The 22,576-nt window shown below is 45.0% G+C and overlaps 1 protein-coding gene across 1 annotated transcript in view; it reads left to right on the top strand.

The window, feature by feature from the left end:
- CACHD1 (cache domain containing 1) overlaps positions 1-22,576 on the top strand; it is a 166,416-nt gene that overhangs the window by 65,687 nt on the left and 78,153 nt on the right. The window contains exons 2-3 of the mRNA XM_075320351.1: positions 5,794-5,856; positions 19,739-19,887. Coding sequence (XP_075176466.1) covers positions 5,794-5,856; positions 19,739-19,887 — 212 coding nt within the window. The remainder of the gene's footprint in view (positions 1-5,793; positions 5,857-19,738; positions 19,888-22,576) is intronic.

Raw genomic sequence — 22,576 nt, 5'->3', positions numbered from 1 at the left:
CCTTGAGGTGTTTCTTCAGGATTGGAAACAGATGATAGTCGGAGGGAGCTAGATCTGGTGAATATGGTGGTGGTCAACCAGCTGGAAGCTCAGCTCTTCCAGTTTTGCCGTGGTCGCTTGTACAGTGTGAGCGAAGGTGTTGTCTTGCAGGAACAAAATTCCTTTGGACAGTTTGCCGCGCCTTTTGGCCTTCAGAGCTGCCTTCAGTTGGTCCAAAGATTCAATGTAATACCTTGCATTGAAGGTGGAACCCTTTTGAAGGTAGTCCACTAGCAGCATGCCCTCCTTGTCCCAGAACACAGACGCCATAACCTTAGTGGCTGATTTTTGCACCCTGAACTTATTTGGATGAGGAGAACCACTGTCCCTCCACTCTTTTGACTGCTCCTTGCTCTCAGGGTCATACAAATAAATCCAGGTCTCATCCATAGTGACCGGTCGATCCAGGAAGTTCTTATCAGTCCGGAAACGCTGACAAATGGAGTGGGACGTTTTCACTCGCTGCTTCTCTGATCTTTTGTCAGACATTTGGGGACCCACTTTGCAGATCGCTTCCTCATGTCCAAATGTTCATGGATAATGACACAAACACGTTCACGGGAAATCCCATGATGTCTGCTATTGCTTTAGCCGAAATTCGTGGATCCTCCAGTATAAGGTTGTGCACAGCATCGACGATCTCTAGAACAGCAACTACTCTGTCGCCCAGGATGTTCCTCATCATTGGTGCTGAAGTGGCCCGTTTTAAATTTGGCAACCCAGTTCTTATCTGTGGAATATGAAGGACATTGATCCTCCAACGCCTGCGACATATCACCATGAATATCCTTCACAGACTTTCCTTGCAGAAACAAGAATTTTATCCCTCCTCTGCTCTCAGTTGCTGTGAATATCGCATTAGACTCCGTCATTTTGTTTCCCGCGTGCGTAGAACACTGTTGCCATAAGCAACAAACACGATTTTGAAAATATACATTAGACATATAAGGCTTTCATGTGATGTAACATTTGTTACCATAGAAACAAAAAATATCACAAAGCTAAAGACTTATCAGCAGCCCCTCGTATGTGCAATAATTTTATTAGTGTTCGTGAGAGAGGCCCCGAACCCATCGGACCCCTGTGCAGCGGCACCAAAGGGATCTTGATACAGAATAAATCGACATATTTTGCAGAATTTTAATTCCGTTTTTTTTCCCATCATTTGCAGATCATTAGCGCGTCTCCTTCCCATGATTTCCATAACTCCATCACTTTCCCTTCGATGTTTTGTGGAGTGCCGATATTTCTGAATGTAACATTTCCTTTTCTTGTCTTGTTGTCTGCTATCTCGCTCTTCCATTCTCTTCTCGGTAAATAAGAAGGGGGCGGGCGGAGGGCGCAGCAAGTTATATTTCTGGCATTTTGCTAGCAATTATTTCATAGCCTCAGGGAAGAATCGGAAGACGTTATCTGTGAACCGCCGGGTGACTAGACCTTTCTCACAAAATGGTGCAGTCCTAATTTAATGTGGATTTACTGTGATTTTTTTATTTTTTTTGGGTCGGCAGATTTGCTCATAGGTTTTTCTTATTATTTTTTTTTTTTACCTTGGCTGCACAGATTTAAATGAAAACCAGAATATAAGGGAAAATTCAAAGCGTCTTCCCCGGCGCGGGCTCGTGTCCGGTACATATCGCTCCCAGGTTTCGCTCCGGAAGTTAATTGTTGCTTTTGAACGCTTACGTTTTCTGATAATACATGCGTATTTCATATTTTCTGCTTACTGAGAATAATTAAGTTTGGGGATTGGGATGAGGATACTTTGGCGGTACACCTATAAGCTGTATATACAATGTATATACAGTGCCTTGTGAAAGTATTCGGCCCCTTTGAATTTTTCAACCTTTTCCCCACATTTCAGGCTTCAAACATAAAGATAAAAATGTTAATGTTCTGGTGAAGAATCAACAACAAGTGGACACAATTGTGAAGCTGAACGGAATTTATTGCTTATTTTACACTTTTGTAAAAAAGAATAAACTGAAAATTGGGGCGTGCAATATTATTCATCCCCTTTACTTTGAGTGCCTCAAACTCACTCCAGAAGTTCATTGAGGATCTCTGAATGATCCAATGTTGTCATAAATGACTGATGATGATAAATATAATCCCCTGTGTGTAATCAAGTCTCCGTATAAATGCACCTGCTCTGTGATAGTCTCGGTGTTCTGTTTAAAGCACAGAAAACATCATGAAGACCAAGGAACACAACAGGCAGGTCCGTGATACTGTTGTGGAGAAATTTAAAGCTGGATTTGGTTACAAAAAGATTTCCAAAACTTTAAAAATCCCAAGGAGCACTGTGCATCTTGAAATGGAAGGAGTATCGTACCACTGCAAATCTACCAAGACCCGGCCGTCCATCCAAACTTTCATCTCAAACAAGGAGAAGACTGATCAGAGATGCAGCCAAGAGGCCCATGATCACTCTGGATGAACTGCAGAGATCTACAGCTGAGGTGGGAGAGTCTGTCCATAGGACAACAATCAGTCACACACTGCACAAATCTGGCCTTTATGGAGGAGTGGGAAGAAAGCCATTTCTCAAGATATCCATAAAAAATGTTGTTTAAAGTTTGCCACAAGCCACCAGGGAGACACCAAACACGTGGAAGAAGGTGCTCTGGGTCAGATGAAACCAAAATCGAACTTTTTGGGCACAATGCCAAACAATATGTTTGGCGTAAAAGCAACACAGCTAATCACCCTGAACACACCATCCCCACTGTCAAACATGGTGGAGGCAGCATCATGGTTTGGGCCTGATTTTCTTCAGCAGGGACAGGGAAGATGGTTAAAATTGTTGGAAAGATGGATGGAGCCAAATACAGGACCATTCTTGAAGAAAACCTGTTGGGAGTTTGCAAAAGACCTGAGACTGGGACGGAGATTTGTCTTCCAATAAGACAATGATCCAAAACATAAAGCAAAATCTACAATGGAATGGTTCACAAATAACCGTATCCAGGTGTTAGAATGGCCAAGTCACAGTCCAGACCTGAACCCAATCGAGAATCTGTGGAAAGAGCTGAAAACCGCTGTTCACAGACACTCTCCATCCAACCTCACTCAGCTCCAGCTGTTTGCAAAGGAAGAATGGGTGAGAATTTCAGCCTCTCGATGTGCAAAACTGATAAAGACATACCCCAAGAGACTGCAGCTGTAATCGCAGCAAAAGGGGGCGCTACAAAGTATTACCTTAAAGGGGATGAATAATATTGCACGCCCCAATTTTCAGTTTATTCTTTTTTTTATAAAAGCTTAAAATAAGCAATAAATTTCGTTCAACTTCACAATTGTCTCCCACTTGTGGTTGATTCTTCACCAGAACATTACATTTTGTTATCTTTGTTTGAAGCCTGAAATGTGGAAAAAGGTTGAAAAATTCAAGGGGGCCGAATACTTTCGCAAGGCACTGTACAATGCACTGCCTGATACTACTTTCAAATAGGTCTGTGTGTGTGTGTCTGTGTGTGTACACACACACACACACACACACACACACACACACACACACACACACACACACATACACACATACACACATACACACACACACACACACACACACACACACACACACACACACACTCACGTGTGTGTAGAAGTACAAAGCAAGTGGTGAAAGGTGAACCATATAGGGAAGGGGGAAATGGTGACCCTTGACCAAACTTACTGCTGGTCCCTGGGGTCCCTCACCACCCTAGATAGGTTTCTCACCTATGCACTGAGCCAAATACCTGACCCTAGGTATCCCTAGTGCTGGGCCCTAAATAGGGAACAAGTAGGATGAGTTCTTCATCAACTTCACTAAATACTATAGAAGACACAAGGAGGTTACACAGGGGAAAGTGCATGAACTATTTATCTACAGATGACACAGGTAGAAGTTCAGCAACAATACCACAGAGGAGTACAAGCCACCTGCTTGCAACCAAGGCTTGAATGAATTGAAAATATCCCCGGCACCAGTCCAAGGAAGGAAGAGGTATTTAAGCACCAAGATAATGCTGCTGATCAGCAGATGGGTAGAAGGTGAGCTCCTGCTGGGTCCAAAGGAGAGAGAAAGAGAGAGAGAGAGATGAAAACACAGAAGGAAAGCTACCTATACCAATAAATACTGGCAGCAGGAACCATTGAAAGTCAGGTAGCATTCTGCACAGCCAAACGCTATGAAAGTGCATGAACTACTTATCTACAGATGACACAGGTAGAAGTTCAGCAATTATACTACAGATGAGAGCAAGCCACCTACTTACAACCAGAGCTAGAATGAACTGAATAATATCACCAGCACCAGTCCAAGGAAAAAGGGAGTATTTAAGCACAAGGGAAGTACTGATACCGATCAGCTGGATGGAAGGAGAGCTCCACTGGGTCCAAAAGGGGGAAGAGATGAAAACCCAGCAGGAAAGTTGCCTAGTACAATGAATACTGATAGCAAGAACAATGGAAAGTCAGGGAGCATTCTGTGCCGCCAAACGCTGTGACCTTCTATTGCCAGAAACCACATGACTGTCATGCATGACACACGCGTGGCAACATGATTATATGATGGTGGCCAGAGAGGGCGCTCACAATTCCCATTGATCGGTCCCAGCAGCCCGGCTCCTGTGGTGTAGGGTATATGACACGTGCTGGCTGATAGAGATGTATGGAGAAGGAAACCTGTACAAAGCCCAGAATCTTTTTTTTGGCTCTAGGAGCTGTTAAACGGAAGAGATTTATTGCCGCTTTTTTAGATCTGTGAGTTCACGTTTCTTAAATTCTCCATTTCCCAGCCAGAGTGAAATGGAGAAAGGGTCTGTTCTAGAAAGGGGGGAAATTGAATCCATTGGATTTGCAGAGTGCGGAGGGTTGGGGGGATTCACACATTGTAAAGGCTTTGATTTGTGATGGAGGGTTGCGGTGTCATCACAATATCCTGGTTCAGTAATGAATCTGGGGACGGGTGATCTACAGTGTATCAAAGAATCGTTCCCAGCGGATTCCCATTGCTTGAAATGATGATTACACTGAGCCGGATCTTAACCATTTGTGACTGTGACGTACTGGAATGATTGGGACGGTGCAACTTAGGCTACTTTCACACATCAGGTTTTTTCCATCAGGCACAATCCGGAAAAAAACGGATCTGGTACCGCATCCGTTTTATCCCCATAGATTTGCATTGTTACCGGATTGTGCCTGATGGCTTTGCGTTGCATTCGTTTTTTTCCGGATGCGGTAAAATTAGAGGCAGCCGGAGGCAACGTATCTTGTCACGTTTTTTTTGTCCGGCAAAAAAAACGCATCGCGCCGGATCTGGAGCGATACGGCGTGTTTTACAATGGAAGCCTATGGACGCCGGATCCGGCGTAATGCGGCAAAAACCGGATGCGGCTACCGGATCCGTTTTTGTAAACTGAGCATGCTCCAATGTTTTGAAAAAACGGATCCAGCAAAAAAAAAACAATAAAAAAAAAAAACGGACAAAACGGATGCAAAACGGATCCGGCAAAACGGATCCATTAAAAACCGGATCCGGTGGATCAGGAAAAGGATTGTGCCTGAATGCAGAAAACTGATGTGTGAAAAAAGCCTTATACTCCAGCCATCTGCGGAATTGCTCATGTTATCCTGCATAACATATTGGGAGTTGTAGTACTGCTGGGGATGAAGCGCATTATATTTTTTATTTATTTATATATTTATTTTTAGTAATTCTCTAAATTCCATGTAACGTTTTACTTTGTCTTTTTGTGCCCACAGAGAATATTCAATTCATTCGTCTATACAGAGAAGATTTCAAATGGCGAAGGTGAAGTCCAACAAGTAAGTTCATAGATTTAGTTTTGGTCGAGATTTGTGCAGACTTGGATTTTCTTTCCATACAATGTATCACGCATTCTTGTATATCTTGTCCGCTAACTTGAAAAAGAGACGGTAACCATCGCGACCGATGCCCTGGAGCTTCCGCTGCCAGTATCGGCTGATAGCGGATGTTCCTCCATTGTCGTGATGGTGACCCGATACACATCCTGTAACGGCGAACTACAAGAACCTTGAGGCCGGCGATGGAACAAATGGTAAGGTGAGCGTAATATGTGTGTGTGTTTGTGCGGAGTGCAAGAGTGGGTCAGAGCGCGGTTAAAGTACAGAACCGGAAGTGTGAGAGGTGAGTATTTGCTTGTACGGCAATGCTTGCTCGTAAACTGAGTTACAAATTTACGGCAAGCTTTGGTCGTATAGCGAAATACTCGCACACCAAGTTACTCGTAAATCGAGGTTCCACTGTACAAAAATATAACTACTATAATACTGCCCCTATGTACAAGAATATAACTACTATAATACCGTTCCTATGTACAAGAATATAACTACTATAAAACTGCCCCTATGTACAAGAATATAACTACTATAATACTGCTCCTATGTACAAGAATATAACTACTATACTACTGCCCCTATGTACAAGAATATAACTACTATAATACTGCTCCTATGTACAAGAATATAACTGCTATAATACTGCCCCTATGTACAAGAATATAACTACTATAATACTGCCCCTATGTACCAGAATATAACTACTATAAAACTGCCCCTATGTACAAGAATATAACTACTATAATACTGCTCCTATGTACAAGAATATAACTACTATAATACTGCCCCTATGTACAAGAATATAACTGCTATAATACTGCTCATATGTACAAGAATATAACTACTATAACACTGCTCATATGTACAAGAATATAACTACTATAATACTGCTCCTATGTACAAGAATATAACTACTATAATACTGCCCCCTATGTACAAGAATATAACTACTATAATACTGCCCCCTATGTACAAGAATATAACTACTATAATACTGCTCCTATGTACAAGAATATAACTACTATAATACTGCCCCTATGTACAAGAATATAACTACTATAATACTGCTCCTATGTACAAGAATATAACCCGCTAATACTGCCCCCTATGTACAAGAATATAACTGCTATAATACTGCCCCCTATGTACAAGAATATAACTACTATAATACTGCTCCTATGTACAAGAATATATCTACTATATTACTGCTCCTATGTACAAGAATATAACTACTATAATGCTGCTCCTATGTACAAGAATATAACTACTATAATACTGCTCCTATATACATAATACTGCCCCTATGTACAAGAATATAACTAGTATACTGCCCCTATATACAAGAATATAACTGCTATAATAATGCCCCTATGTATAAGAATATAACTACTATAATACTGCCCCCTATGTACAAGAATATAACTACTATAATACTACTACCGTATGATTACCTTAGAACAGGTGACCTATTTGAAAATATAGTGACCCTTGTTACATATTCAGTTCAGGGAGAGGATGATATAAAGAACAATGGTTGGATTCTATATGTCTTATTTGTCTGTAATAAAATCCGAATGTGATGTACATTTGGAATTCTTTTGTGCCTTTTTTCTTATTTCCTTTTTAAATAAATGAGTATTTTCAGCTTCTATCAGCGGCAGCAGTTGGCGGTGGGGTTTATGTCGCGGTTGGCATTCCTCCAGACTGTTAAAGATCCTGTTACTGAAAAGTTTGAAGACCCCTGACCTTAAGAATTTGAGCCCAATGAGCTGCGGCAGATCAGGAAGGGTTAATGCACTTGTCCTAAAAACACTGTTTCCCCCGAGCAGGGCCCCGTAATATAAGACTGTGTAAACTGAGCCCGATGACATCACCGGAGTGGCAGGGGCATCTTTCAGTGCAGTGAAAGGCCGGAGCCAGGATTTTACTGGCCAGATGGAGGATAAACAAGGAGGGTGAAGTTGTCATTCAGCACGGTTTAATGGCCGCCACAGATTGACTGCAATGCAGTGCGTAAAGAGGTCAGGCCTCAGTAAGTTTTACTAACTTGCTGCATTAAGTTGTAATGACACAACAGCGGCTGTTCTCTTAAAGAAACATGATCGGTGCAAATTACAACACCTTATTCCAGAAGGCCTCCAAGATTGTAGCTGGGGCTGCGTTAATTAGGTGCAATGGCTCGTGCGTTCGCCGAAAACTTAGCGCCACCCTTGTGTACAGGTTGGGTCTGGTACTGCAGCTGAACAGTAATACAACACATAAACATGTGTAGTGCTATTTCTGGAAGAAAGCAGCTAAATTCTACATATTTAAAAGATTTTGTTTGTTTTTTTGTTCTTGATTTATTTTTAAGAGGTTTTTACAAAAGTTTGAAATGTTATAAAATAAGGAAATAACCATTGTGTATTGTGCTGGTCCTGCAATGACTGTCCGCAGTGGTCACGTGTAGAACGAGCAAACTTAACTGCTACTGCCAGTGATTGGCTGCAGCTGTCTTTATGAATGATGGATGGGATGTCCTCAATGTAGGAATGGTGGGGACCAGCAAAGTGGTGGGGGATCCAATAGGTAGAAAATGGTTATTTATTTATTTATAATCACAACTTTGAAATATAATCTATACACTCACGCTATGCACTAATTTTCATCATATCCAGATGCATGTCTCATCGAGAGTGGATACTGTAAGGCTATGTGCGCACGTGTGCCTATTGCATGCAGTTACGCTGCGTTCTGCGTCCCCAGCACAATCTATGAAGGTTGTGCATGAGCCGTGCGCACGTGGCGTATTAGAACGCAGCAATTCGGCTGCTGCCCGAAGCGTGCATTCTAAGAAGTGACATGTCGCTTCTTCCGTGCGGTTTGCATGCTGTCTATAGGGAGAGGCAGCATGCAGAGTGCACAAATTCTGCAAGCACCAGGCGCTACAGAACAGAGCTTTTCAGCTGCACTCTGAAGCAGCCCTTTTGTGTGCGGTGCAGAGCGCACACGTGGGCACATAGGCTATGTGCCCACGGGAGCTTGCATCTGCGGATTTTGCCGCGGAAAACCTGCGGATTTTTCTGGATTTTCCAGATAAATCCGCAGGTTTTAGCATGTACAGTCACTCCCCATGTTATCCTATGGGACATGGGGAGTGCTGTGTCCACGCTGCGGAAAGTGCGGCTGCCGAACATGCTGCGGATGTAGGCATCCGCATGTATAATTGCATGTCAATTATTCATGCGGAATTACCTGCGGATGTCCCGGCCCTCCGCTATGGAGATAAGAGGCCGGGACGTCCGCAGGTAAGCCACATGAATCTCCGCATGTTTCCCGCAGCTATTCCGCTGTAATCTAGCAGCTAAAAATAGCTGCGGACGCCGGCGGGCAGCTGCGGGAAACATGCGCTCGTACCTGCGGATACATCCGCAGGTACGAGCGCCTGTGGGCACATAGTCATTGCCTTAAAGTAAGGCTGTGTGCGCACAGTGCGGTTTTTATGCAGATTTGGTGCAGACTGTGGCCCAGCTCTGCATGTCTATCCTTCTGCCAGCAAAGTCAATGAGAATTCTGAAGTGCTGTGTGCATCATTTGTTGCTTATTTTTTCTTTGCAGTTTTGGTGCAGAAAATAATCTGCATCATGTCAATTGTTGGTGCATTTTTTTTCATGCGCTTTTTATCCCTTCCACCCATTGACATCATTAAGAAAAATGCATGGCACAAAAACACATGCATTTTTTGGTGCATTTTTCTGCCAGATGGTGCAGATTTGATGCAGAAAATTTCTGCAGCATGTGGCACAAAGCCTAATAACAGCCTGTATCAGTTGGACATGATCAGTCTGGGGTTTTTACCACTTGAATGTTTGCAAAAATCTTGGAAATGTAAAGGCCAAACAATACAGCCCCCTCACTTTGCCTTTATTTATACAAAACTAGTGGATCTCTATAAGACTATGTGCCCACGGGACTCTGTAACCGTGGAATTTATCGCGTAAAAACCTGCGGATTTATCTGGATTTTCTAGATAAATCCGCAGGTTTCGGCATGTACAGACAGACACTCCCCATGTTATCCTGTGGGACATGGGGAGTGCTGTGTCCATGCTGCGGTATGTGCGGATGCGGAATATGCTGTGGATGTCACGCAGCCGCACGTAACTGCATGTTAATTATTCCTGTGGAAATCACAACCCTCCACTATGGATATAGAGGCCGCGACTTCCGTAGGTAAGTCGCATGAATTGTCCGCAGGTTTACTGCAGCTATTTCGCTGGAATCCCGCAGCAATGGATAGCTGCGGATTCCGGGGATCAGCTGCGGGAAACCTGCGGATATATCCGCGGGTACATAGTGCCGTGGGCGCATAGCCTAATAATCAGGCCATAAGAGTATGTGCCCACGATCCAGACAGGCTTTGTCCGGAATGCAGCGTGTCCTCTTCTGCGGGGCCGGGAGTCTTATCTGCAGGCGACCGCAGTGGTCCGTGTCCATGATCAGAGTCCGGGCAGCTGCGGACTTTCTCTGTGTTCTCCTTGCGGCTCTGCAGCATAAATTGACATGCCGCGGCTCGGGAAGCTGCACCGCATGTCAGTTTATGCTGCATGAAAAACAAGCACAGTGTGCGGGAGATTTCTATAAATCCCATCCACTGTGCCTGTACTGTACAACGCAGTATTTTAGACGTAGTGAAAACACGCTGAATCCAAAACACAGTGTGTGCCACGCAGCCTTAGATGAATTTTATTTGTGAAAACATTGAATGTTTTTGCAATATTTTTAAATTGTTTCTGATTTTGTGGAATTGTATCTAAAACCACGTTCTGTATTTGGTCAGTATAGTAGCCAAAATGAGGAGTGGGTGAAAAATGCAGAAGTGGTCCCCGTGTTTCTATTAGGCCGCTTTCACGTTGCGTTTTCACCTAAGTTCACTGGTCCCGTCGTGGCATCCGTCCGAATCCCCCCCCCCCCCCCCCTGCAAAACGTGTTTCGGACGCATGCGCAGATGGGGCCATTGACTATAATGGAGCAGACTGAGTCAGCTTGTGTCTGGCACCATTTTCGGGCGTATACGTTTTCTGCAGACGGACACCCAGACAAAGTCTACTATGGGTTTGAACGTCCCGACGGGACCTGTGAGTGTAGGTGAAAATGCAATGTGAAAGCGGCCTTATACCGTTCCTCTGATTGTTCCACTCCTGGTTTTGTATTACAAATACGGAGGTAAAATACTGACCAAATACTGAACGTGTGAACGTGACCTATTGGTGAAACTTCAATAGAGTCTGTTTTTAATGTTTTTGGTTAAAGAGAACCCACCATCAGGATCTTCATGTGAAGAGTATAGACAGTGCAATACTGGCGTTGGGATGCTGAATGTAAGCATACCTTTTGTTCTGAATTTCGAATTTTTTGTTTCAGGAATATGTGCAAGTAAAGTTCCAGCAATGCACTGCTATTTGATTGACAGATGCAATAGGCGCAGGAATATGTGGGTCGGGGTCTTGCTATGGATTCCTGTGCCTGTCTGCCTGCCTGGCTTCTTCCCCTTGTCACCATCATACACGTTAGTGCGCAGGCGCCGGAATTATCATTTGGAAGTATTGCATAAAAGTCTCCACTAAGATGGCTTTGGAGTCGGTGCCTGTGCGTAGCGCTATCTCCGCCGCTATCTTTGTGAACACTGTCTTCTTTGAGTGGACTGCCGCATACGCTTTGCGACGGCGGTACACGTGCTCTCGTATCCTCTGCTTTCGTATCCTTTGTATAGGAGCCTATAAGTGCACTGGGCAGTCACAAACCAGACAAATCCGTTGACTTGTTGGGAAGCCTAGCCCAATAGGTGCCGATGAGGTGACAGACGGAGCCCTCTTCCCTTTTATCTGCAATCACTGTAGCATTTAAAGAGTCAAATGGCTTGAATTGGACATCTCCCTAACTGAGATCAGAGTTCTCTCCGATCTTGACTGTTTGGGTACCGTCACACTTAAGCGACGCTCCAGCGATCCCACCAGCAATCTGACCTGGTCAGGATTGCTGGTGCGTCGCTACATGGTCGCTGGTGAGCTGTCAATCAGGCAGATCTCACCAGCGACCAGTGACCAGCCAGCAGCGACTCGTGGAAACGATGCTGCGCTTGGTAACCCAGGTAAATATTGGGTAACTAAGCAAAATGCTTTGCTTGGTTACCCGATATTTACCCTGGTTACTAGCGCACACCGCTTAGCGCTGACTCCCTGCACTAGTAGCCAATGTACACATCGGGTTACTAAGCGAAGCACTTCGCTTAGTTACCCGATGTGTACTCTGGCTACGTGTGCAGGGAGCCAGCACGGGCAGCCTGAGAGCGTTGGACGCTCGTAACCAAGGTAAATATCGGGTAACCAAGCTAAGCGCTTCGCTTAGTCACCCGATGTGTACCTTGGTTACCAGCGTCCGCAGCTTCCAGATGCCGGCTCCCTGCTCCCTGCACATTCAGATCGTTGCTCTCTTGCTGTCAAATACAGCGATGTGTGCTTCACAGCGGGAGAGTAACGTGCAAAAAATGAACCTGCACTGTGTGTAACGATCAGCGATTTCACAGCAGGGGCCAGGTCGCTGCTCAGTGTCACACACAGCGAGATCGCTAATGAGGTCACTGGTACGTCACGAAAACTGTGACTCAGCAGCGATCTCGCTATGTGAGAAGTGCCCCTTAGGTGAAGGCTGTTTAGCGCTGCCTGCATTTGCAAATGATTGTCATTTTGAAGCAATTGTATACCATTGTAATCATGGTATTGGCTATTAGGAGTTAAATGGGGGTGACATTGGTGCGGTATGTGTACACTGCAGCCATGGCAGTTACTGTGTTCGCTTATTTTATTTTTTTTGCTTTTTTCCTCCTTTAACAAATGTGTTTTGTAAATTGCTCAGATTTATCACGTGCCAAAATCTCCTCCTGTATTTTTACCATTTAATTTAAATTAGTTTCCGTTTCGCTATAGGATTAAGGTCGGAGTGTTGATATCTTTAGGGCTTTACACCCGCTCGCTGGAGGTTATTTATGGGAGTCTCTTAACCTGTTTGTTCCTCATCAACGGTTGCGATTAAGTATTCACCACAGAGACCGGTTTCCCGGCTGCTCGGTGCAGGATGCGTAAATCTTTCCCATAAAGCGCTTGTCCTGCCTGTAAATATATTGTATGAATCAGGAAAAAAGTAGCAAAACTTAGAGGATGCCAGGACTGTCATATCGATGGCCTATCCTCAGCATCAGATTGGTGGCAATCTGACACCTGGCAGCTGCACCGATCAGCTGACGGATGCAAGTATAGATCTTACAGAGTAGTGGAGTAGTTCTTGGGTCCTGTGGTGCAGCTCCTATTTACTTCAATAGGTAGTCCATCAATATCAAAGTCCTGGACAACTCCTTTATTATAGAATACAGTTATGGCTTCCAGAGGGGGAAGTGTTCACACTTACATTTTTGCAGTCACTCCAAAGGCTTCCTTAGGGTATGTGCCCACGATCAAGACTCACTGAGTCTTGGACGTTCTCCTGTGGGTCCGAGAGTTTCCTCCACAGGAGACCGCAGCCGCTTGTATCCACAATCAGGGTTCGATGCGTGGCGGTCTATCACTTGTGTACTCCCTATGGAGGACGCATGCGATTCCACAGCAAACAATTGACATGTTGTGGTCTGGAAAGCACACAGGTCAGTGTTTGCTGTGGAAAAAACAAGCACAGTGGGCACGGGATTTTTAGAAATCCCATCCACTGTGCTTGTACTGTACAACGCAGTGATTTGAACGCAGCTGAAGCATGCTATGTCCAAAACGCCGCAAACACTGATCGTGGGCACGCAGCCTAAGACTGCTCTTTTGACAGACGCTGGGTTGGTAATTTGTTATTTAGCTACCCAGACAGCAAGTACACAAACTGGGAATTTACTGGAGGTTATATTTACAGCTGCCAGAGGAAGGAGGAGACTTATTTCCAGAACAGGGGAGAGAAAAATAAAATCTAAAGTTTAGGTAAGATTTGTATGGAGTTTTGGTTAATCATTTGTCACTACCCAGATAATAAAAAAAAATAAAGATTTTTGGTTTTTTTTTTTTAATCAATTCCCCTTCAGAGTATTATCTATTTATTTTGTATTTTGATATTATATTTTTGTTATTAATAGTTTCTTTTTATTTTTTATGGATATATCTTTGTATTTTGCTATTCATTATATTATTTATTATTTTATTTATTATTTGTAATTATTATGTTTCTATATATTTAGACCTAATAAGTAAAACTGTCTTTGTTGCTGTGGGCACAATTAGGACTCGGCCTTCATTTGTTAAAGGGTTATTCCCATCTCCCAAGATCCTATCCCAATATGTAGTAGGTGTAATAATAATATTAGCAAATACCTCCAAATAAAAATATAGGATAGTTTTTCTGATTCACTATGTTGCTTACCTCATCTGTGGGGCATTGCAGGACCTTAGGTATCCATGGTTACGACCACAAGCAACTAACTGTCACTGTATGCGTGGTTGTAACCATGGATACCTAAGGTTCTTCAATGCCCTGCACATAAGGTAAGCAAAATAGAAATGTAGAATAGTTCTACTGATTCACTATGTCACTTACCTCATGTGGAGGGCATTGAAGGACCTTAGGTATCCATGGTTACAACCATGCATATAGTGACAGTTAGTTGCTCATGCTCGTAACCATGGATACCTAAGGTCCTTCAATGCCCTGCACATGAGGTAACTGACATAGTGAATCAGAAGAACTATACTACATTTCTAATTGGAGGTATTTGCTAAAATGGTATTCTTATTATTACACCTACTACATATTGGGATAGGATCTTGGAGACTGGAATAACCCTTTAAACTGCTATGGTAAAATAAAAGCTCAGCTCTGATTGGTTACTATGAGTGATAGGGTTACTATCAGACACTTTTGATAACCGAGACCCATATCGTCAATGACCCAAAAGACAGAGTAGCCACATCGTTCCTCCCAAACCTCAGCCGTTTCTCATAAATCCCACTTTCTTGTCGAGTAAGGTCTACAAGTAAGAATTACAAATTACAGCTACAAGATCCCCCCCCCCCCAACTTGACAACAGGCACGCTAGGCCTCAACTTTTAAGTGTTTGTTGCCCATAGCAACCAATCAAAGAACAGCTTTCATTTTTCAAACAGCTCTGGTAAAATGAAAGCTCTACTGTGATTGGTTGTTATGGGCAACAAAGGCAGGCTTTTTGTTAGTTTTGATAAATGAGGCCTACCAGATTACTGATTGGAACCCCAGTGCATACTGGGAGTTGTAGTGTGATCTGGAGAGTCAGACTTTCACTGTCCTCTACCCCTGTCCTCTGCCCATTTCCATATCTATTACCCCCTTTATTTGTCAGCTGTGGATTCATATTCACAATCCGCTCTTGATAGGATTGAAATCCTTTTATTTTTTTTGTTACCCTTTTGAGATGTCATTTTTTTTTTTTTTTCATCTGAAAAGGGGCTTCTTTTGAGATGCAAAGTTTAAGAGGAGCAAACGCTACAGAGCGGCTCAGTGTGGGGGGGCGGTGGGGAGAATATGTGCAGCTAAACAAAAAGGACGCCTGGGGAAAATTAAGCCAGATAAAAGGAACAGATAGGCCGGATTAAAAAAAGAAAAAAAAATGCCTCCCATTGAAAACACAAAAGGAATTGATATTCAAAGGGCCGATTGAGGTTGCCTCATAAGAGAAAAATCAGATCCACGAACACAACATATTTCCATATTTAACGCCATCACATCTCCACTCACCGGCGCACTAACCGATATTAGTGTGTTGCCGTCTACTAGCCGAATTGATGTTTAGGGCCAGGCGGCATGAAAACAGTAGTTATAGGGGGCTTTGGAGGACTCAACACCTTTTTAAAGCACAATATGGCCCCATTGACATCTAATGGGACGGTGTAATACTTTAAATACTCCTCTGGGGGCGCTGTAGGGAAATTAAGCAGTTGCTGCTGAGTTCCCTATGGCACCATTCTAATAGAAGTGGAGAACCCCAGTAGCCCTTTCCCAATATCCGCCATAAATGTACGACACTCGTCAGATGCAGGTGTATGGGGCATGGGCTCAGGAGCTGAGTCTGCTCCATAGACAGTGGGTGCCGGCTGTGTTGAACAGCCAACACTTACTGCAGCAGCAGCTGGAAGGGTGTGCCGCCCCCGTGCCAGCAGCCTGCAGCTGCTCGGGTCCGAACCTTCCGGTGGGTGGCTCGAGGGTCTCCGGACCCGGGGGATCCTGCGGACACTCCGAATGAAAAGGGGGATTTGATGGACGTATATGTACGGGCAGGCCCGTACTAGGTTCTTGACGCCACCCACGGGATGTGGTGATATTGGACACCACCGCTGCAGTTACGGGGCACCGGGGAGATGTTGTGCAGTAAGTTAACCCCTCCGTGGGCAGGGATGGGGGCCCCGGGACCCGTTGGGGTTTGGTGGTGCAGGGAGATGGGCGACCGCAGGGTGCTGGTGTACTCACTATTAAGAAAACACACGAGTCTCTGGTAAACCAAGGTGATGGTGGTCGGTGCCCGCAGCCGACTGCGTTCTGGTTCGCCCACCCAGCTGGTGGTCTCTATCTTTCTCCTGCACCTGTTTTAGAACGGTGGACTGCCTGTACTTGCAACTTCAGGAGTCCGCTCCCGGCTGGATGTGGCCTAAGGAGCCCTTGCCCGCAGACGCTGGCCCATGGGATCTCTGAGCCGTGGCGGTGGCCTGTTATCCCCCTCAGTGGGCTGTTGCCTTCAATCGGGACTTTGGGTGGGACAGGACCTCTAGTCCTGGCCGCAATCAGTTAATTAACCAGTTCCAGTCGCTTTTGGACCTAGCTTCAGGGTCTGATTACTCCGCTGTGTGCTCCGGTTTCCGAGTTGGTACCGGCAGGCCACTACCCTGTCCCGGTCCACCTCGGTTCCACCGAGCCGTCTTCCCGACTCCTGCAGACAGAGACCGCCGTCTGCCTCCTAGCCAAAGGCACCAGGGCTCCTACCCTAGTACCTGTCAGTTTTCCTTCATGCCTCAGACACAGGCCTGACCTCCACTCTCCTTGAACTCTACAACTGATCTGAAACTGAACTGTTGTTTTCCCCGCCCCGGACTGTCTAAAACTCCTAGGTAGGCGTCTTCCAACCGCCTGGTTACGCCCCCTGGTGTGTCTTTCAAGCCCTAAGGGGGTGACTAGGGTTTTAAGGTTGGCTGATGTCACCTGTGAGGGAAAGGTGTAATGCAGGGGCCTATCTGTGACTACCTGGACCGGCCAGGGCGTCACAGCTGCGGATCAAGAAAGCATTAAATCACTTAAGTGGAGCAATCACATTGTCCCACCATTTCAGGCATTACCCTGACACGTTTGTGAGTTGTCGGTGGATTGCCACGGCTGCCAGTGGGTTTACTGACGGCCTCCGTCTCTGCCATCTTTGTGGTGCAAGGCCTCTCGCTGCGGCACCCACTCCTTTTCTAGGCTCAGATTTAATTCTAAGGAGATTAGCAATACTGCACGGATATAATCAATCACTTCTCACAGACCCGCTGCTGATTTATGGCGTCTGTATATTGGTATAATATTTCACTATTCTCTCCTTGGAGACGTCTGGTACATTTGTAGATTTTCATGCAAATGTCTGTGGGATTTGCGGCGCAATCACTCATTATTCATTCGCACAACAACATACATAAGTCCGGGCACGACGCGTTTTGTTAATAACAGTTAAGGAATTCATTTGTCAATATAAATTCTCAGCAATCCAGCTGGGGATTATTAATTGCAGAGATTGGATTACTGGCTTGGAGGAGGGTGGATATCTAATCATGGTTTACATCAGGGGATCGGTGACTGTGGGAATGGGAGAGGCCTGTGCTGCAAATGTAAAAGGAGCAACACATAATGGGAAACACCAGCTACCTGTTCACATCCATATTCTCATACATAGGTGGTAGTGTAGGTTTTAGTAGTTATATTCTTGTACATAGGAGCAGTATTATAGTAGTTATATTCTTGTACATAGGAGCAGTATTATAGCAGTTATATTCTTGTACATAGGGGGCAGTATTATAGTAGTTATATTCTTTTACATAGGGGCAGTATTATAGTAGTTATATTCTTGTACATAGGGGCAGTATTATAGTAGTTATATTCTTGTACATAGGGGCAGTATTATAGCAGTTATATTCTTGTACATAGGGGCAGTATTATAGTAGTTATATTCTTGTACATAGGGGCAGTATTATAGCAGTTATATTCTTGTACATAGGGGCAGTATTATAGCAGTTATATTCTTGTACATAGGGTGCAGTATTATAGTAGTTATATTCTTGTACATAGGGGCAGTATTATAGTAGTTATATTCTTGTACATAGGGGCAGTATTCTAGAAGTTATATTCTTGTACATAGGGGCAGTGGGTTCAAATCCCACCAAGGACAACATCTGCAAGGAGTTTGTATGTTCTCCCCGTGTTTGCGTGGGTTTCCTCCGGGTACTCCGGTTTCCTCCCACACTCAAAAGACGTACAGATAGGGACTCTAGATTGTGAGCCCCAATGGGGACAGTGTTGCCAATGTATGTAAAGCGCTGTGGAATTAATAGCGCTATATAAATGAATAAATATATTATTATTATTATTATACTCTTGAACATTGGGGCTTTCTTATAGTAGATATATGTTTGCACATAAAGGCAGTATTGTAGAAGTTCTATTGTTGTACATAGGCAGTAATATTGTAGTTTTATTCTTGGACATAGGGGCAGTATTATAGTAGTTATATTAATTATATTCTTGTACATATGAGCAGTATTATAGTAGTTATATTCTTGTACATAGGGAGCAGAAATATAGTAGTTATATTCTTGTACATAGCTGCAGTATTATAGTAGTTATATTCTTGTACATAGGGAGCAGTATTATAGTAGTTCTATTCTTGTACATAGGAGCAGTATTATAGTAGTTATATTCTTGTACATAGGGAGCAGAAATATAGTAGTTATATTCTTGTACATAGCTGCAGTATTATAGTAGTTATATTCTTGTACATAGGGAGCAGTATTATAGTACTATTCTTCTACATAGGAGTAGTATTATAGTAATATTCATGTACATAAGCAGTATTATAGTAGTTATATTCTTGTACATAAGCAGTATTATAGCTTTTGTATTTTTGTACATGGTGCAGTATTATAGTTATATTCTTGTAAAAAGAGGGCAGTTTTAGCCTATGTTCACACAGGGCATTTTTGTTTATTTTTTTTCTGCAGCAAAACCGGATTTCTTTGCAGTAACAAAGCTGTTTGCTGCGTTATTTGTCTACAGTTCATGTTTAAATAAAGTTTGTTTCGTTCACCAAAAACACAGAAAAATAACGCAGCTGCGATTTTTTCACTTTCATTGTTGTTAACAGTGGGGAAAAAAAAGCTGCAAAATCTCTGAAAGAAGAGGCAGGCTTATCTAAAAAACGCAGCAGTTTTCCATTTTAGCCAAGAAAAAAAAAAATTGTGTGCACAAGATTTCTGGAATCTCATATGTTTGGCTCGTACTGTAAAAACCAGCTTTTTATTAGAATGTATTTGCATAAAACCAATGAAAAAAAAAAAAACATGCCAAAAAGCCCCACAGCAAAATGCAGCAAAAGCGTACTGTGTGAACATAGCCTTATAGCTTATTTTTTCTTGTACATAGTGGTTATTTTAGGGACGTGGAAATGAAAATTTAAGGATATTTCAAGAATAGTTTGGAATTACCAGTATTTCTATGGAAATTTTTTTTCCTGACTTCTCATAAAGCTTTCTGTTTTCTTTCTTTCTTACCAGTTGGCCAAGAAGATTCGGGAGAAGTTTAATCGTTACTTGGACGTAGTAACGCGGAATAAACAGGTGGTAGAAGCGTCCTACACGGCACATCTCACCTCCCCTCTCACTGCCATCCAGGACTGCTGCACCATCCCACCCTCCATGATGGAGTAAGCCACATCCTTGTATTTTGTAACATTTCCTTTTGTGATCTGAACCATTGATTAGAAGCCAATTTATATCCTACTTTGGCTGCAAAAGCAATAACACCTCTTCTAGTGACCATTGTGTCCTTAGATTTCAGAGTTCAGGTTTCTAAATAATTTTTTGAACCCTTGTAATGATCTGCGTTACTCTGGTCTGAACCTCTGCAATAATCTAAACAATATGTCTGCCCTCGCCGTGGCTGATTAGAAAAGACGTCTCCGCACACAAAGATACCGGCTAATGGCAGATGAAAAACACTTGGACCACCTTGTCTGTTCAGCTCATTTCCTGCCATCCCCTCATATTTTACACAGCGGGGTGTCAAGAATTAAGACAAAAAAATTTGACCCAAATTTTTTTTTTTACAGTCCTTGGAGGGCATGGAGCCGCCTTGTTTTGTCGGTTCTTAATGGAGTCTCCTTGTATTTAAATTTTTCCGATAATGCCAGCAATTCCTGTCTTATCTTCCTCTTCTGCTTGAGATCCTATTTTGTCTCTTATATCATTCAGGTGAGAAGGGGGGTGAAACCTGGAGAAGGGGGCAGGGCAGCCTGGAGAAGGGGGCAGGGCAGCCTGGAGAAGTGGGCAGGGGGGGCAGGGCAGCCTGGAGAAGTGGGGAGGGGGGCAGGGCAGCCTGGAGAAGTGGGCAGGGGGCAGGGCAGCCTGGAGAAGTGGGCAGGGGGCAGGGCAGCCTGGAGAAGTGGGCAGGGGGGCAGGGCAGCCTGGAGAAGTGGGCAGGGGGGCAGGGCAGCCTGGAGAAGTGGGGAGGGGGGCAGGGCAGCCTGGAGAAGTGGGGAGGGGGGACAGGGCAGCCTGGAGAAGTGGGGGAGGGGGGACAGGGCAGCCTGGAGAAGTGGGGAGGGGGGCAGGGCAGCCTGGAGAAGTGGGTAGGGGGGGCAGGGCAGCCTGGATAAGTGGGTAGGGGGGGCAGGGCAGCCTGGAGAAGTGGGTAGGGGGGGCAGGGCAGCCTGGAGAAGTGGGGAGGGGGGAAGGGCAGCTTGGAGAAGTGGTGAGGGGGGCAGGGCAGCCTGGAGAAGTGGTGAGGGGGGCAGGGCAGCCTGGAGAAGTGGTGAGGGGGCAGGGCAGCCTGGAGAAGTGGGGAGGGGGGGCAGGGCAGCCTGGAGAAGTGGGGTGGGGGGCAGGGCTGCCCAGAGAAGTGAGGAGGGGGGGCAGTGCAGCCAGGAGAGGGGGCAGAGCAGCCTGGAGAGATGAGGAGGGGGCAAAGCAGTGAGGAGGTAGGTCAGGGCTGCCTGGAGAGGTTAAAAAAGGGGATTGGAGGGGTGGCAGGGCAGCCTGGAGAGGTGGGGGGGCAACATCTAGAGGTGGGGAGAAGGGGAAAGGGTGGGGTGGCAGGGCAGCCTGGAGAGGGGAGGAATGGGGGGCAGGGAAGCCTGGAGACATAAAGTGGGTTGTGGCAGGGCAGCCTGGAGAGGTGGTGAGGCAGCATTTACTTAGAGTTCGGGAGAAGGGGCAGGAAAGCCTGGAGAGGTGGGGTGTCAGGGCAGACAGGAGAGGTGGGGAGGGGGGGACAGGGAAAGAAATACAGCAGGGACTAAAGCTTAACTTTTACTGATGGCTAGATAAAATCAATAATAATAACAATAATAGTAAAGTGCTAGTGCATAAAGTGTGCAAACAACAAAATGCCACATGGCAACGCATAGGCTTGATCTCACCGAAGCTTCATCCATGAGCTGGACTGCACATCGGTCCCAAATGAGAGGTCACAGGCCGGAAGGATAAGGTGGAAGGGTATACTACAAACCCTGTCGTGCCCCGTGAATAAACTTCCGCCCTGACAAGGGCAGCACCCAAATAGAATGTCTGCCCCACAACCAAAAAACAAACAAATAGTTCCTCCCGACGCGTTTCCCTCAGTAGTGAGAGTTCCTCAGGGGAGACGGAGGAAAAAATTGGGAAAGATCGACCTGCAGTGGCAGGGATCAGCACAGGCCAAAAAGGTGATGGACCTATGTGTGCTGGGCAAATGGTGGGGAGGGGGGACAGGGCAGCATGTAGAGGTGGGGAGAGAGGGGGTAGGACAGCCTGTAGAGGTGCGGAGAGTGGGCAGGGCTGGCTGGAGACATGGAAGGGGCGGCAGTTTGACCTGGAGCGGTGGCAGGGCGGCCTGTAGAAGTAGGGAGGGGTGGCAGGACGTCCTGAAGTGGTGGAGGGAGGGGTAGGGCATCCTGGGGGGGGCAGCGTTCGGGGGAAACAAGTGATGGTGAGCAGGGCAGTCTGGGGTGGCATGTGTGGTTTAGGCCACCTCCAATAGTGCATGTCGCATTAGTGCAGCTGGCTGTAATGGTGGAGGTGTTGATGCGGGCTGGGTAGTCTAAAGAGTTCTGAAGTGCAGGGAAGCCTGGAGAGAAGACGGGAGCATTTGGAAGGTGGAGGAACAAACTAGTCGGGAGGTGGACAGATGTTTCCAGGGGTTTAGGGACAGAGGAGGCTGTCAGGAGTTTAGTCCCTTTTCACCTTTGAGAATACGTGCAATCTTGGTCTGACTGAAAAACTATTGAGGGTGGATGTCCTTCTTTAAGACCACTTGTTCTAACAACTATTATAAATCCTGCTGATTGGAAACCATGGTGGACAGGTTTTTCTTCTGGGTTAATGTTGGTCTAAGTTTTAGGTGCCCCTATAAGACTA

This window comes from Anomaloglossus baeobatrachus, chromosome 8 (assembly GCF_048569485.1).
Source record: "Anomaloglossus baeobatrachus isolate aAnoBae1 chromosome 8, aAnoBae1.hap1, whole genome shotgun sequence".
Lineage (NCBI taxonomy): Eukaryota > Metazoa > Chordata > Amphibia > Anura > Aromobatidae > Anomaloglossus > Anomaloglossus baeobatrachus.
This window is presented reverse-complemented; position numbering and strand designations above follow the sequence as displayed.